The 13,871-nt window shown below is 40.0% G+C and overlaps 1 protein-coding gene across 2 annotated transcripts; it reads left to right on the plus strand.

Moving 5' to 3' along the window:
• Positions 1–57: 57 nt before the first annotated feature.
• plgrkt (plasminogen receptor, C-terminal lysine transmembrane protein) lies at positions 58–13,849 on the plus strand. Of its 2 annotated transcripts, none has more exons than XM_047569371.1 (5): positions 58–193; positions 604–697; positions 9,984–10,114; positions 10,466–10,575; positions 12,188–13,849. In XM_047569371.1, the coding sequence occupies exons 2-5, from the start codon at positions 617–619 to the stop codon at positions 12,313–12,315; spliced, it is 450 nt and encodes a 149-aa protein (XP_047425327.1). In that variant the 5' UTR covers positions 58–193; positions 604–616; the 3' UTR covers positions 12,316–13,849. The 2 variants fall into 2 exon arrangements, with proteins under 2 accessions (XP_047425327.1, XP_047425328.1); XM_047569372.1 differs by having other exon boundaries at positions 105–166.
• Positions 13,850–13,871: the final 22 nt, after the last annotated feature.

The raw sequence follows: 13,871 nt of genomic DNA on the forward strand, positions 1-13,871 counted from the left end.
TCATTTATAGCAGAAAAACTATTTAAAACGCATTTTAGTTCAGAAGTCCGACCGGAAGTTAAACATGCATTTACTTCCGGTATCGCTAGTGTGGTCCTTGTAGTTTTTATTAAGATATTGACATACCCTTGAGTCCTCTCCAGTCTGTAGACAGTGTCCGTTTAGTGTAAGTACAGTCTTCCAAGTGTATTAGGTATGTATGCTGGCTTTCTTTTTCAGTTTGCCATTAGAGGTTAAAAGAAGAACCTTCACAAGATGCACGAGAGGCATTTTATTTGATTTAAGCGAGCAACGTTAGCGAGTGTCACTAACTTGAGAGTGGACGCTAAGAGGCGTAACTTGACGTCAAGTCGTTTCACCAAAGCAGAATGTGCACATTATTATCGTCTAATTATTAGACCAGCAGTAATTGGAGTAAACGCTGAGACTTGTAAGGTGTCTACACCGAAGCACACTGGCAAGGCCACTTAAAGGGTTGCAGTAACTAAATGCTAAATGTTTGGTGGATGTTTGATTCGTGCATGTGTAGACAAACTGGTGTTATGGCTCAAACTAATCTGTCACTTAGTCCCTGCATATCTTTTTTTTTTTTATTATTCACAGCCACAACGACAACATGGGGTTTCTAATGTCCAAATCCATGGATGAGAACTTAAAGAAGCAGCAGGAATTCATGCTTCACAACTCACGGCTGCAGGTGAGTCAGTGCAGGTTCATTCACACACCTCTGCTGTTATGGGGACGTTTATCTGCAATTGTTCACTTATTTACATGTTATCATTGTATGGTGATACGGTCTGGGCTGCACATGAAGTGCATTGTGTTCACAGAGTCATGGGCCTCCAGTTCGACAGATTTCCTCTGCGTGAGCTGTATGTTGTTCCATTTGTGCTTCAGTTTACTAAAAATGAGCACATAACAAAAGGGTGACTTGTACCCTGATTTAGCACCTGAAGAAAAAAAAACTATAAGCACTATTATGGATAAATAATAAAAAGAAAACAAAGTAAGAAATTGTCATTGTTCATGCTGTATACCGCCTAATATTATTGTGTAGGCCTCCCTTCTGTCTCCAAAACAGTTGTGACTCATCAGAGAACGGACATGGCTCTTCCGTGAATGTCTTTTGACACAAATAATAAGCGATATAAACAGGAAGTGAAATGCACATAATCTGTAACGAAACACAACATTTTAGTAGATGAGAAGTTGCAGTTTTCCACAAATTAATCAAATGTTGTTTAGAAAAACATATCATTTCTAGGTTCACCGTTGCAGTGTTGCGTAGTCATGTATGTATTTTTAAATATCATTTAGCAGTCTTTAATTGAATTGCTGGAGTTAATATGGAGCTATGCAGTATTCAAGGCTAATCGGGTAAAGGTACTAATGAACGCAGCGTAAACACACAATGAAACTCTGATCATGGCATTCACACTTATCTGCTCTGCCTGACATTTATTCTTCTTTCTCGGATCCCGCTGTGTCAAAGCCAGAGATACGAGCTCCGGTTCAAATGTTAGCATTTCCATTTAGAGAACACGTTTTTTATTGAACTCATTATTTTTTGTTGTTTCATTTAAACAATAGCTTTTTTGCTCCCCCTTTTTTTTTTCGGAGGCAATTTCCTTGTGATTTATTTTCGCCTGCGAGCTGCCGAGCAGCAGGTGGGAGGTGTGACTGTCATAACCCCAATGACATTATCCGACTTACACCACAAAGGTTTGCTGTGTGGTCTGCCCCTTATTTTTTATACTTTTTTCCTGCTGCTTTCCCAGCTGGAAATGTGGTAGATGATGACTAATATTGTTCAGTGATGGCAAAGGGTTGGCAATTGAGTTTCAGAGCGCCTTTGTTCGGGTCGTGAGGATGACTCATGTGACAATATTAGACCCATGTTTATGCATTGCTGTAGTGGCTCTGCATTGTTTAATTTGCTTAACTTACTACACATAGTTTCATATTTATTATTCAGACTCCAAATCTAATTAAACACACATTTTTGATCATCTGTCTGCTTAAAATACGTTGAAAGTTTGCAAAGCAAATAGCTTATATTTTATTTTATATTTTTCAAGACCTTGTTCCAAACGTGAGTCAAGCTTCGATGTCTGACATTCGAATGAACATTTGTGGGATCGCTAAGGGTTAATGTAATAACATCTGGCTTTAAAAGGAAATAATTTAATTGCTTTTCACTTCGGCATTCAAATTGTATTTTGACATGACCAAATGTGTTAAATTGACCCCAGCAATTTTAGAATATGTATACGAAGCTACACAATTGCCTGCCCCTGCATTAAGATGTCAAAAGTGACCGCTTGTCATCGTCACGTCGGTCACAGCTAATTGATCCTCATTGGCCATTTTTTTTCAATCATGGCCTCCGAATTAAGCATTACTTGAGAATTCAGAGGGCATGAGCGTGACCGTGTGACGCATGTCCTTCGGACAAATAGCAGCTCTGACATGACGTAAGTATCGTCTTTGTTCACTCCCTGTTAAAGAATGGGTATTGACTGTTAATAACAGGGTTGTGCTTATGATTCAGTCATTGTTCCTGAGTGGGTCTAACTTAAAGACCCACTCAGAGAGGTGAGTTAAAGAGAGGTGAGCAAAGACCACCACCCTGTGTTTTATATGCATTTTATTGAAGTTAAATTAGGCCACGGCTGTTACTTTTACAACATGGTTCCATTTTACGAAATCGTTCAGTAAAAGCAGCAATTCACAACTTCTAAAATACAAAAAAAAATTAATAAAAAAATAAAAATACAGTACTGGTAAACAGTAAGATATAAAAAACTAAAGTCAGCCTCTACTGATAATTAGTAACCTACCACATGGCAATTTAGGCCAAGTTCACACCAAAACAGTCTTTTTTTCTGTTTAGAGAATTTCTTTGTAAAGATCAATCAATTGCAAAACCGCAGTTAGAGAAAGGCTGTAGTACATATCCCAGGCCTCTGTGTGGCACTGTTTATGCTACAGAACAGAACTCAGAAGAAGAGGCGGAGCATCAACCCTGCACATCGTATACTAGCATGCAGTCTGGATTACGGTCCGTAAGTCTGTTAGCTTAGTGGCAAGGCAACAGTATATTATAGACCTAGCCACCCAACAATATCAGATGCAGTACCGTCACAAGCCTGTAGTCCACCATCGATGTTGAAACTCGAGGGGTGAGGCGATGACATCATTGTGTTTGATCAAGGCATCCACGCGATTGAAACAAAGAAACTGTATTTGTCTTTTTCACCCTGGAAAAGGCAATTCCTGGATTCAAGAAGTTGCGGTTCCAGTCACCAAAAAATCCAGATCCGTCATGATGGCGGTCTTATGACTTACGCAGTTTCACTCAAAAGTCGGATTTGTGTGAATGTGACCTCAGTTTTATTTACATAGCACAAGTAACAGTTTAAAGAGTCTTCACAGGGTCCCAAGCCCGAAACCGCTAGGAATTGAAACATTAAACCCTTGAGCAGAACCTGCTCGAGGCCGGTCAGATAGAGAGACCGAGAAAAATTAACAAAAGAGGAGTGATGAGAATTGACAACGGAGCCGTCAAGTAAAAAAAGCTCACAGGGTATTTTCTTTGTGGGATATTGATGATACATGTTCCTTCCTGACAATGTATGATTTGTCCATCGAAACTACAGGAAACTGTGTTGCAGAGTTGTTACTGAAACTAGTCGTGCTAAGGCAACTGTGGCCAGGAAAAACTCCCCGCTAACAGGAAGAAACCTCAAGCAGAGCTCAGTAGCGGGGGACTCATCTGCTTGAGGCTGGCTGGGAAGAGACAGAAAAAAAAAAGAAGTGGGACGGAAGAAGATGAGAAATGGTAACCTTGCAGTCAGTATTAAATATTCAGTCTGAAACAGCAGTGCAGTGATTTGGTTTCAGTGAGATGAAATTATGAAATGAGAAAGGCATGACTAACTGCCTCTCTTTTGAGAAACGATGAGGTGTGTTTACTGTTAATCTGTGAGATTAAAAAAACAAAACAAAACAAAAAAACAAGTCAGACTCAGAACGGAGGTAAACAAAAGCCACGGCCAATCTACCCCGTACAAGTCCAGACGACTTCAGTAATGGTTTCAGGAAAAGCAGTCAACTAAGCAAAGTAATTTCCCACTTGAAGTAAGTGTAACCAGTGTTTCTCTTGGACGTTTAAGTTTCATTGTTTGCAAATAGAAAACTGTTTCTGGAAGTGGAAAGTTTCGCTGAGCTGACAACACAACTAGTCGGGAAGCCAGTGCAACTGCAATTTACATAAAAGAGAACTTTGAGACTGGCGCATAGGCAAAATATATTGAGAATGGACTTTTTTTTTTTTTTTTAATGGAGTTTAATGGCGACATCTTTCAGTAATCTACCCAGTATTAAAAAATAAAAATTCTTATTCAAGGCTGGGTTTTTTCCAGATAAAAAATAAGTACGCTGTGTTTTGAACATTACAGGAATTATTCAGTTTTCAATTAGTTTATACTACAATGTCAATAGATATTTTTACATTTATATCTAGCACTGTCCTGGCTATAGTGCTTCAGGTAGATTATAAACTTAAGGTCACATATCCTACTAAAAAGCCAACTTCCACTTCCACTGAAACATTCTAATGGCCTCATTGTCGCCTTTGAAGTGAACCAGAATTCATAGTTTGAGTCAATGACTGCTAGCTGCACAGTACTTGAAGAAGCAGCGTAACCCTGAATGTGTGTGGGGAAAGCTGCAGTTTAGCCGTGATGTTCTTATTGGACGGCAAAGGCTTTTTTCATCCAGTGACAGAATGATTTGCAGATTCTGTGAAGAAATTTTGGGTTTCTTCCACTTACATCTAAGGTTGTGCTGGATTTCCTTTCCCTGGACAAATCTACACCACTTGTAGACAATTTTCCTTGCAGTTTAATTATTTATTTCAAATCTCTCTTTTTTTTTGGTCTAGCAGAGCTTTGAAGTCTTGAGACCACTGGATGTAAATTTCAGACTTTTAAAAGAGACAGAGTCAACTTCCACCGATCACTTCATGATAAATGATCCTAATCTCAGCCCTTTTACAGCTCTAGAGCGTTTTATTATTACGCTCTTCATGTGACTAATCAGTTTCGAAAGTATATTCAAATAATGATGTCGTTTGACGTGGTCTGTTTTGCCGAGTGTTGTCCCGCTTTGAGTGTGCTTGCAGCCTTTTGTACAGTAAATGTCAATGAATTTCCCACTTGGCTTCACGTTGGTTTTGCTCTCACTCTGTCACCTTCGGAATGAACTTGCTGTGGCTCATTTCTTCCTTTCACTTTTTCTTCACTGCTTTTTCCAGTCACCGTCTCTCGGAGTCATCTTCTGATGCTTGTCCAGTCTTGCCTCGAATTTTCTTGGTCATTCCATTGCGATGGTTTGCCCTCAGGCAGACAGATGTTTACTTTTGAAGTAGACTACACGTGTATTTCTAGAGAAAGAACACTCGGGTTATCAGTTATGGGTTCATTGCAGTCACATAAGAGAGGTCTTTTACCTGAAAACAAAAATGATTCAATGAAGTGTTTTTGATGTATTCAGTTTAAGGTCTTCATCAGTGGCTGGCTACAAACCTCAGTGTACCAAATGAAATGTATGAATGAATAAAGCCTGAGGATGATTGCGCAATTCCTTTATGTGCCCCAGGAAGCAATGATGGAAAAACAAATACCAATCATTAGGTTGTCTGCACATCAGTCTGCACAGTTTACGGAGTTTGAGGAGGTATGAGGTATATAGTCTTACGAATACCTCACAGTCTAAGTTTACTTGCTGGAGAAAGATGTGAAACATCACGTGTCTCTGGTCCACTCATGATTTTTTATTTTTTTTTTAAAGACGGGATAAGGGATGTCCTCGTTTTCCGTCATTTGTCACTCCTTCATGGTGGTTCTGTGAATGAACGGGTCATTTCCACTTCCTTTCCTTGAAAACCTTCTCGTCGAAAGCACGAGTCTGTTATTGACTCATTAATAACGGGCAGCGTTTAGTTTCGGTTTCAGCCTTGTCTAATTATAATGAGGCACACTCGAATACACTATTATTATTTTTAACGCAACGGACACCACAGGGATGAATAAGGAACTATAGGGATTAATAGCGCTGATTGCAGAAGTCTTTTTTCTTTGAATATCCATTTCTGTGAAACATTTCTCAACTAAGAGTCTGTCCCTACAGCACGAAACTTTCATATACAGTATAGTGGGTGAAAGATCCAGGTTTATCTTGTTGCTTCAAAATGTTTGCAGTTGAGTGTTGGCCTTGTTGACTGTAATGGTTGTTTGGTGGTCAAGAGGTGTATAGAGATTTATATAAAGAAAGGAAATATTACCACATGCCTTTAAATAAATCAAAACTAATGTACGACAGTAGAACAAAGAGAGTATTGCATTGCAGTATTAATATGCTCTGCTGTGAAACTTTTGGACCTGGCATTCATGTGGATGTTACTTGGACCACCCACCCAGGAACCCCCACCCCATAGCAATGACACTCCTTGACGGGAGCGGCCGTCCCCCGACACAGACACAGAAACAGTTTAGGAACAACTCAAAAAAACACGAAGAACAGCACAAAGCGTTGACCTGGCCTCCAAACTTACTTGATCCCAAACTGATCACGTGTCTGTGGGATTCACTGGAACCAGGGATGGGCGTCAAGAACTGGTTCCAAATGATTCAATTCATCGGTATCATTAGCCTTCAAGCTTATTGATTCCTGTGGTGCCAAATACTTATGTGGAAGCATGTCACTTCTATCACGTGACGACAAGGAAGACGCGATGGCGGAGAGACTGAAACAGTAGAAAAGGCGTGGCTTCACTTTTGTGCAGCACCGGAATTTCAAACAAGGGCGGTGACACCACCAACACGCTGAAGCATTTGTCGACGACGCATGGCATTAAATACAGAAAGTGCCATGTGTTCGACAATCTCTGGTCAACAAGTGCAGCTGCTTTTAAGTCTCAATAGAGCAGTGACCAATCTCCTACACCATGTAGTACCATGTAGATTGCCTTAAACAAGACAGTTAAGACAGTTGTTCAGTGTTCACTATTTCTTGCTGAATCCCAAACTAACCGAGTGAAGATGAGATGAGGGTCACTCGTCTAGGGCTCTATCATGGCCAGACCGTGTGCTGCAGTGCTGCTTGGCTCATTGTGACACCCATGGGATTCTTTAGAATTCCACCTTGGCAGTTCCTGACTCCTCCTAACGTTACGTTCATAGTACAAGAAACACAAGTTAATTAAGCGTGACCAGCTGCATTGTGTTGAGCCAGCTCAACTCGAACCCGTCATGTAGCAACAAGTCTTGGGTGGTAACTCCTTCGTGGGATCACAGCCGTACAGCCAGATAATCCCAAAAATGTGTGGCCGCATATGCCATGAAACGCCACACTCGTGGAATTGTTTACCTCACTGCTGATGGCAACAAATCTAAACATATAACCTGCCCGTTTTTTTTTTTTTTTTTTTCATCAGTGTAACCACACACATACAGTCATGTTGGATTAGATTCAAGGGGTGATTGCGCTTTGTTCATGCAAGTGGCTTTTACTGTCAGTGCCTTTCCTTCTCCTCAGTTAATGACCTTTTTTTTTTTTTTTAAAGGCTAGGCATTCAAGTCAGCTAATTACCCCACTTGATATCCTATACGTGGTCTCTGCAGGAGAACAGAGGACGTCATATGTTTAAGATGAAATGAAAAGGTCACACACTCTAATAGTTGGTTGGACTGCCTTTACCTTGGACTGCGGCGTGCATTCGCTGTGGCGGCGCTTCGAAAAGCTTCTGCAATGTCACAAGATTTATTTCCCTCCGGTGTTACATTCATTTTTCACCAAGATCTTGTTTCTCAATGGTGTTCAGGTCTGGATTCTGTGGTGGCCAATACATGTGCGAAGATGATGTCTCATGCTCCCTGAAACACACTTGCACAATCTGAGCCTCGTGAATCCTGACATTGTCATCTTGGAAGATGTCAGTGCCACCAGGGAAGAAAAGATCCATCGATGGAATAACCTGGTCATTCAGTATATTCAGGAAGTCAGCTGACCTCATTCTTTGGACATAATGTTGCCGAACCTAGACCTGAGCAACTGCAGCAACCCCAGATCATAGCACTGCCCCCACAGACTTGTTCAGTAGACACTAGGCATGATGGGTACATCACTTCATCTGCCTCTCTTCTTCCCCTGATGCCCCATCAGTCTGGAACAGGGTAAATCTGGACTCATCAGACCACGTGACCTTGATCCATTGCCCCAGAGTCCAATCTTTGTGCTCCTTAGCAAATTGGAGCCTTTTTTCCCAGTTAGCCTCACCGATTAGTGGTTTTCTTAAGGCTACACAGCTGTTCAGTTCCAATCCTTTGAGTTACCTTCACATTGTGCGTGTGGAAAGGCTCTTACTTTCACTATTAAACGTAGCCCTGAGTCCTACTGTTGTTTTTCTTTGATTTGATTTCACCAAACGGTTAAGTGATCGCCACTCACAATCAATCAGGTCTTTTTTTTCGACCCCATTTCTTCCTCAAAGACGATGGTTCCCCACTATCCTTCAGTTTTTTAATAATGCGTTGGACAGTTCTTTCCAATTTTAGTAATTTCTGCTTCAGTCTCCTTAGATGTTTTCTCAGTTTGATGCATGCCAATGATTTGGCCCCTTCTCAAACAGACCAACGTCTTTTCTATTTCTTTGTTTAAGAGAAGCGTATGAGAAGCTACTCATTGCATCCGTTGGCGATAAATAACTTGTTGCCGGCTAAAAGATAATTATCCAAGAAGAGGCCAGCTCCCTCATGAAATGTTGTTAAAGTGATAGACAGACGGACAGACACCTGTCTAGCAGTAGCTCTGTTTGTTTAAGTGGGTAAACTACACCGTGCTCTGTTCAGATTTCAGTTTTGCCTTGGATCTTAGAAGCATGCTGAGTGATATTTCTTTGCTCCCAAACATTGAGACCAGTATTAAATGTACATCTACTCACAGGAACAACTCATTCTATCCCAAAAACTAATAGAGACAAGTGTCACCGTTTGATTCTCTTTAGCTCTACTGACTCAGAATTCGCCCGTTAACGCTGATATACACAGATGTTTGGAGAATATGTGCAGAAAAGTCAAACCAACACTCTGTCTTTCTGACATGTTGTAATTTCTGTCATCCACTTATGTCATCAGCTCAGCTGAATGGCCCTTTCTTTTGACCTCTGCATCATTGCTCAGTTAATGTCACTTTCCTGCGCAGTCGAAATAAAAGCTCATCTTTGACACATTCGCTTTTGGAGAATAAAGCCTATTTAAATGAGAATGTCACTCAGCCGCGCTCTGCAGCGGCTGTTATTCGGGATGCGCGCATTTACGTGCGTGAAGATATGAGTGTGTGTGTGTGTGTGTGTGTGTGTGTGTGTGTCGAACAGGAAGCAGCAGACAAAGGATTTGTCTGGCGGAGGTTCATCAGCATGGAAGCAGTGTTTCTGAAAGCGGACGCGCTGTCTCTGTTCCCTTTGACCCCTCCTTTGTCTCTCTGACTGTCTCACTGCTTTGATACCTTTGCTTTCGACTTTATAACGTGATTAGTCTGAAAGATGCATAAATAGTTGCATCTATGGAGACCCGCCTATGCTGGATTATTATCGTTATATTTTATTTTTATTTTTTTTTAGCAGATTGCCCCACATTAGATGTGGACGTTGACAAATAAATCTGAAGAAAATCTAGGTTTAGAAATATTTTCTTGCTCATTGGTTAAAAAAATACACCAATATCTGCAGTAAACTAATATCAGCTGATGTAGCGGCCAGGCTGACTTATTATTCAGGCGTGTAGTATTTTAATTCTTGGTTTATTTTATTTTTAAATAATTTTTTAAACGTTTCATGCTAAGTGAACTGAAGCAGTAGCAAGTGTCCCAGTGTCATCTTAAAAACCTGTCTGACTGATGACGCTCTTCGTGTGTGTCCGCAGATGGAGCGTCAGATCCTGATGCAGAACCAGATGAGAGAACGTCAGATGGCCATGCAGATCGCCTGGTCCAGGGAGTTTCTCAACTACTTTGGGTCTTTCTTTGCCGTGGCCGCAGCAGGACTCACTGTGGGGTGAGATTCATATCCGCTCACGCAGAGGTCAAATCAGAGCTGCACCTGTATGTGTGATCCTTCACAGCTTGGCTTTTAAATGAATCACACTTTGTCGTCCAGTGGCCTTTACTGATGCCGACCCGTCTGTGACATTTTCTAAGTGTTAGACACAGTAGTCAAGTCTAGTTCACGTTACAGTCTTGCTTAAAAAAAAAAAAAAAAAAAAAAAACCTCAAGCGACCCACTGGTGCTGAAACTAGCACATTTAGATCTTTTTTTATTCAGTATTTCAAATATAGAAAAATGACTGCGGTTTTTGATGCATATCTAAGATTCAGTTTTCGGTTTTGTCTTTGTGTGTTTCTTCAGTGCCATTAAAAGAAAGAAACCAGCGCTGTTTGCTCCCATCATTCCACTCAGCTTCATATTGGCCTACCAGATCGACAGCGCCTATGGGACGCTCATTTATCGTATGAGAGGTAAGGATACACAGCTCCACGGACCCAGCTAGGTGCCGTTTAATTTTACCCAAGTACAACTCAATGGTCATTAATTATCACCAGGCGGGGGTCTGGGTTCGAGTCCAGCTCCCCCTATGTCTGCGTGGGTTTTCTCCGGGTTCCTCCCACCTCCAAAGACATGCTCGTCAGGTTAATTGATGACCCTAAATTGACCCTAGGTGTGAGTTTGAGTGCGAATGGTTGTCTGTCTATGTGTTGGCGCTGCGATAGACTGGCGCCTGATGACAGCTGGGATAGGAAGATAAGCGGTAGTAGAAGATATATAAAGAATTTCTAATAAGGACATCCATCCATCCCTCTATAAATGAGTCACTTTTTAGAAAAGCAAAGTACTTCGCTGATTTCAGCCACCTCCTGCAGCTGAATGAGAAAAACGTGTACTCAAGCCTTTCAACAAGCACGTTGACAAAGTTTTCAAGATCGCAAACCTCGGAGAAAGTGAAACTGAGTCACGCTCCAATTAATGCTGATAAACATACACTTAAATATAGCAGGGTTTCGCTACTGATTACTTTAATTGATTCAGTTTGAACCTGTGTTGATTCATTTAGAGACATTTCAGTTTTAACACAGTTTTACTTAGTTCTGAAGAAGATTGTCAAAAAAACAATGGTGACGTTGGTTCGTTTGGTTCCGCCATCATCGGTTTTAAATTCAGGCTCATGTCAAGTTTTGGATCTTGTGATTTCCAACTAGAGGGTGTAGCAGATGGCATGTATTTCAAAGATCGAACCAAGGGTTTTGCAAATCGTATTGGATCTTTGAATTGGAAAATGAATTTCTTAAACTCAGCTCTATTCTTTGATAAGGTTCTGTATATAATATGAGAAAAAAATCTATCATATGTATATATATATACACACATATATATATATATCAAATTTCAAATTTAAAGATAAAGTCAGACATTTCCAGGAATTATTTAACAGTAGGGAAATAGATATACCCAGATACCCAATCACATTTTCATAAACATATGACAGAACATGTACTAGTTAAGTTCAAAGGATGGGAACTATTGGGGACAGATGTTCGGATATAACTGGTTTTGTCAAATGGGTTTTGTAGTACAGTAGCGTGAGCTTTGACTTTTGAATCTTTGGAAAATTTCTTTGGATTTCTCTCATGTTTATGAGTATTTGTTTTATTTGAAGCCACAACCATTAGAGAAAACCTCAGTTTCACCCCTAAAAATTACAAATTTAATCATGGAAATGTTATCCCTCCGTTACAGAATGTCCATTTATACACCAGTTATTGATGCTTTATAATGAGATTTAAAAATAAAAATAATAATAAACCTGTGCAACATCTACATATGTGTAGACCATAAAAAAAACTATTTTCACTCGCTGCAACTTTTCCCTTTAATAAATCTATATTTATATATATATATATTTATTTATTTATTGTTTGTTGTCAGCCATTAGTGGTGACCTGGACCATTAATTCAGCTTATTTGAGTTCAAAAACAACAGTTGCATGCATCAGTAAAAAACATGTGGCTCCAACTATTCCAATTTGACACATTACAAAAACACATTGTTTGTTTGTTTTTTCGTACCTTTAGGGGAGGCTGAGAATATCATGGCGTCTGAACGCGACCGCCTGGACTTACCTGCCGGGGTTCCAACCTTCGATAGCATAGAGAAGGCTCGTAGGGCTAGAAGCGGCCTGGCCTCCATCTTGGAGAAATGAGGCAATAGTTGTGAATTGTCCAGCGGGTTTATTCACGTCTCCTGGCCGTCAAAAACCGTCCAAAATCATTTGCCTTTTTTTTTTTTTTTTAATATATATAAACTTTTGCACTAATTCTATATCATGGATCTGGGGTTGGGTCTTAGCTATTGCTGATCAGAATAATGATGTTGTTTTGTGGTGCATTAGCAGTAATACATTTAAAGTATATAATAAAATAAACTGACAGATAATAATAAGTGAAGGCTGTAGATGCTTGTTGATCGTCCTCCTAATTAAAGCTGCATTAAGTGTTTTTATACCAGTACAGGGCAGAAACACTCGTGATGAAGCATCAGTGTACCTGTTACATGTGGCTAGCGCGTTAACAAAGAAAGCTGCCTCACCTGCATTTTCCACCGCAGGACCTTTCCTAAAAGACTGAGAACCACTCTATGGTCTGGTAAATTAAGATGAGTGGAAATGATTTTACCCCTTTAAAAAGTGCCTCCTCTGTGGCTCGGATGTCTCCGAAAGAACAGGTAGACTGAGGTCGGGGCTTGCGGCGCAAAACATTTCTGATTGGTTGAGACAGCGTTTTATTACAACGAATGGAAGCTACACACGGAAAAAGATTGTCCGTCAGCTAGCATCACCTGTCGGATGTGAGAACGCTGCTGCTAGCCAATGCTTTGTTTCTAGAGGCCACAGATGCCAACACTTTAGCGAGCTAACCCCTGGGTATCTTGGAAATGCTAATGAATGGTGAAACGTAAACTCACTGGAAATATCCTTGTTGTTTTTTTTCCAGACATATAATTCCAAAGAAAGCTTTGTATGACAAAATTGCAGCCCATTAATTTACCATCCACTTAAGCAAACTCATCTACTGATGATTGTAAAAACGTTAATTGCAAAATGAGTGTGCTTACTTAAATGTCTGGCATATCAAGTCTGATTTTCTTCGCTAAATCACACTTAACAGCAGCACAGCTCTTTAACATTGCTGCATAATCTTTGCACTGTCGCCACCTACTGGAAAGGAGTGGAGCAGGTCGTTTTGAAGGTGTCTAATTTGCCCAATCGTCACAGGTCTTAAAAACTACGCTGGAAACTCAGACAACCTATAGAGTCAGAGGGAAACATTAGTCCTTTGAGGAAAAAGTTCCTGACACTTAAAGTTCTGGGTTCTTAGTTAGAAATGGAAATAACACTCAGTGGCAACCAAAGCAGCTGAGGACGGATCAGAATCATTAAGCATTTTTTTCTTGACACCTAAAGATTATTATCCTTTCAAACTGCGTCACTAAAACATTTTCAAATGTACAAAAAGAGAGTAATTTATTGGTGAGAACAAATGCTAAGGGTCTTTATACCAAAGATATTGCAGCTTTTATTTTTATTGTCACGATAGTTTTCGTTGAATGTAAAATATTGGAGGATGCTGATATTTATGCAGTTTGTGTGTTTTTGCCATAATTATAATTTGTGTTTTACATCCCAAAGCAATATTTTGTAAATTCAATAAAAAAAAAATAAAAACGTAATAAAAACATTTTATCTTTTCAGATCTTCTT

Source organism: Mugil cephalus, chromosome 19, assembly GCF_022458985.1.
Source record: "Mugil cephalus isolate CIBA_MC_2020 chromosome 19, CIBA_Mcephalus_1.1, whole genome shotgun sequence".
Lineage (NCBI taxonomy): Eukaryota > Metazoa > Chordata > Actinopteri > Mugiliformes > Mugilidae > Mugil > Mugil cephalus.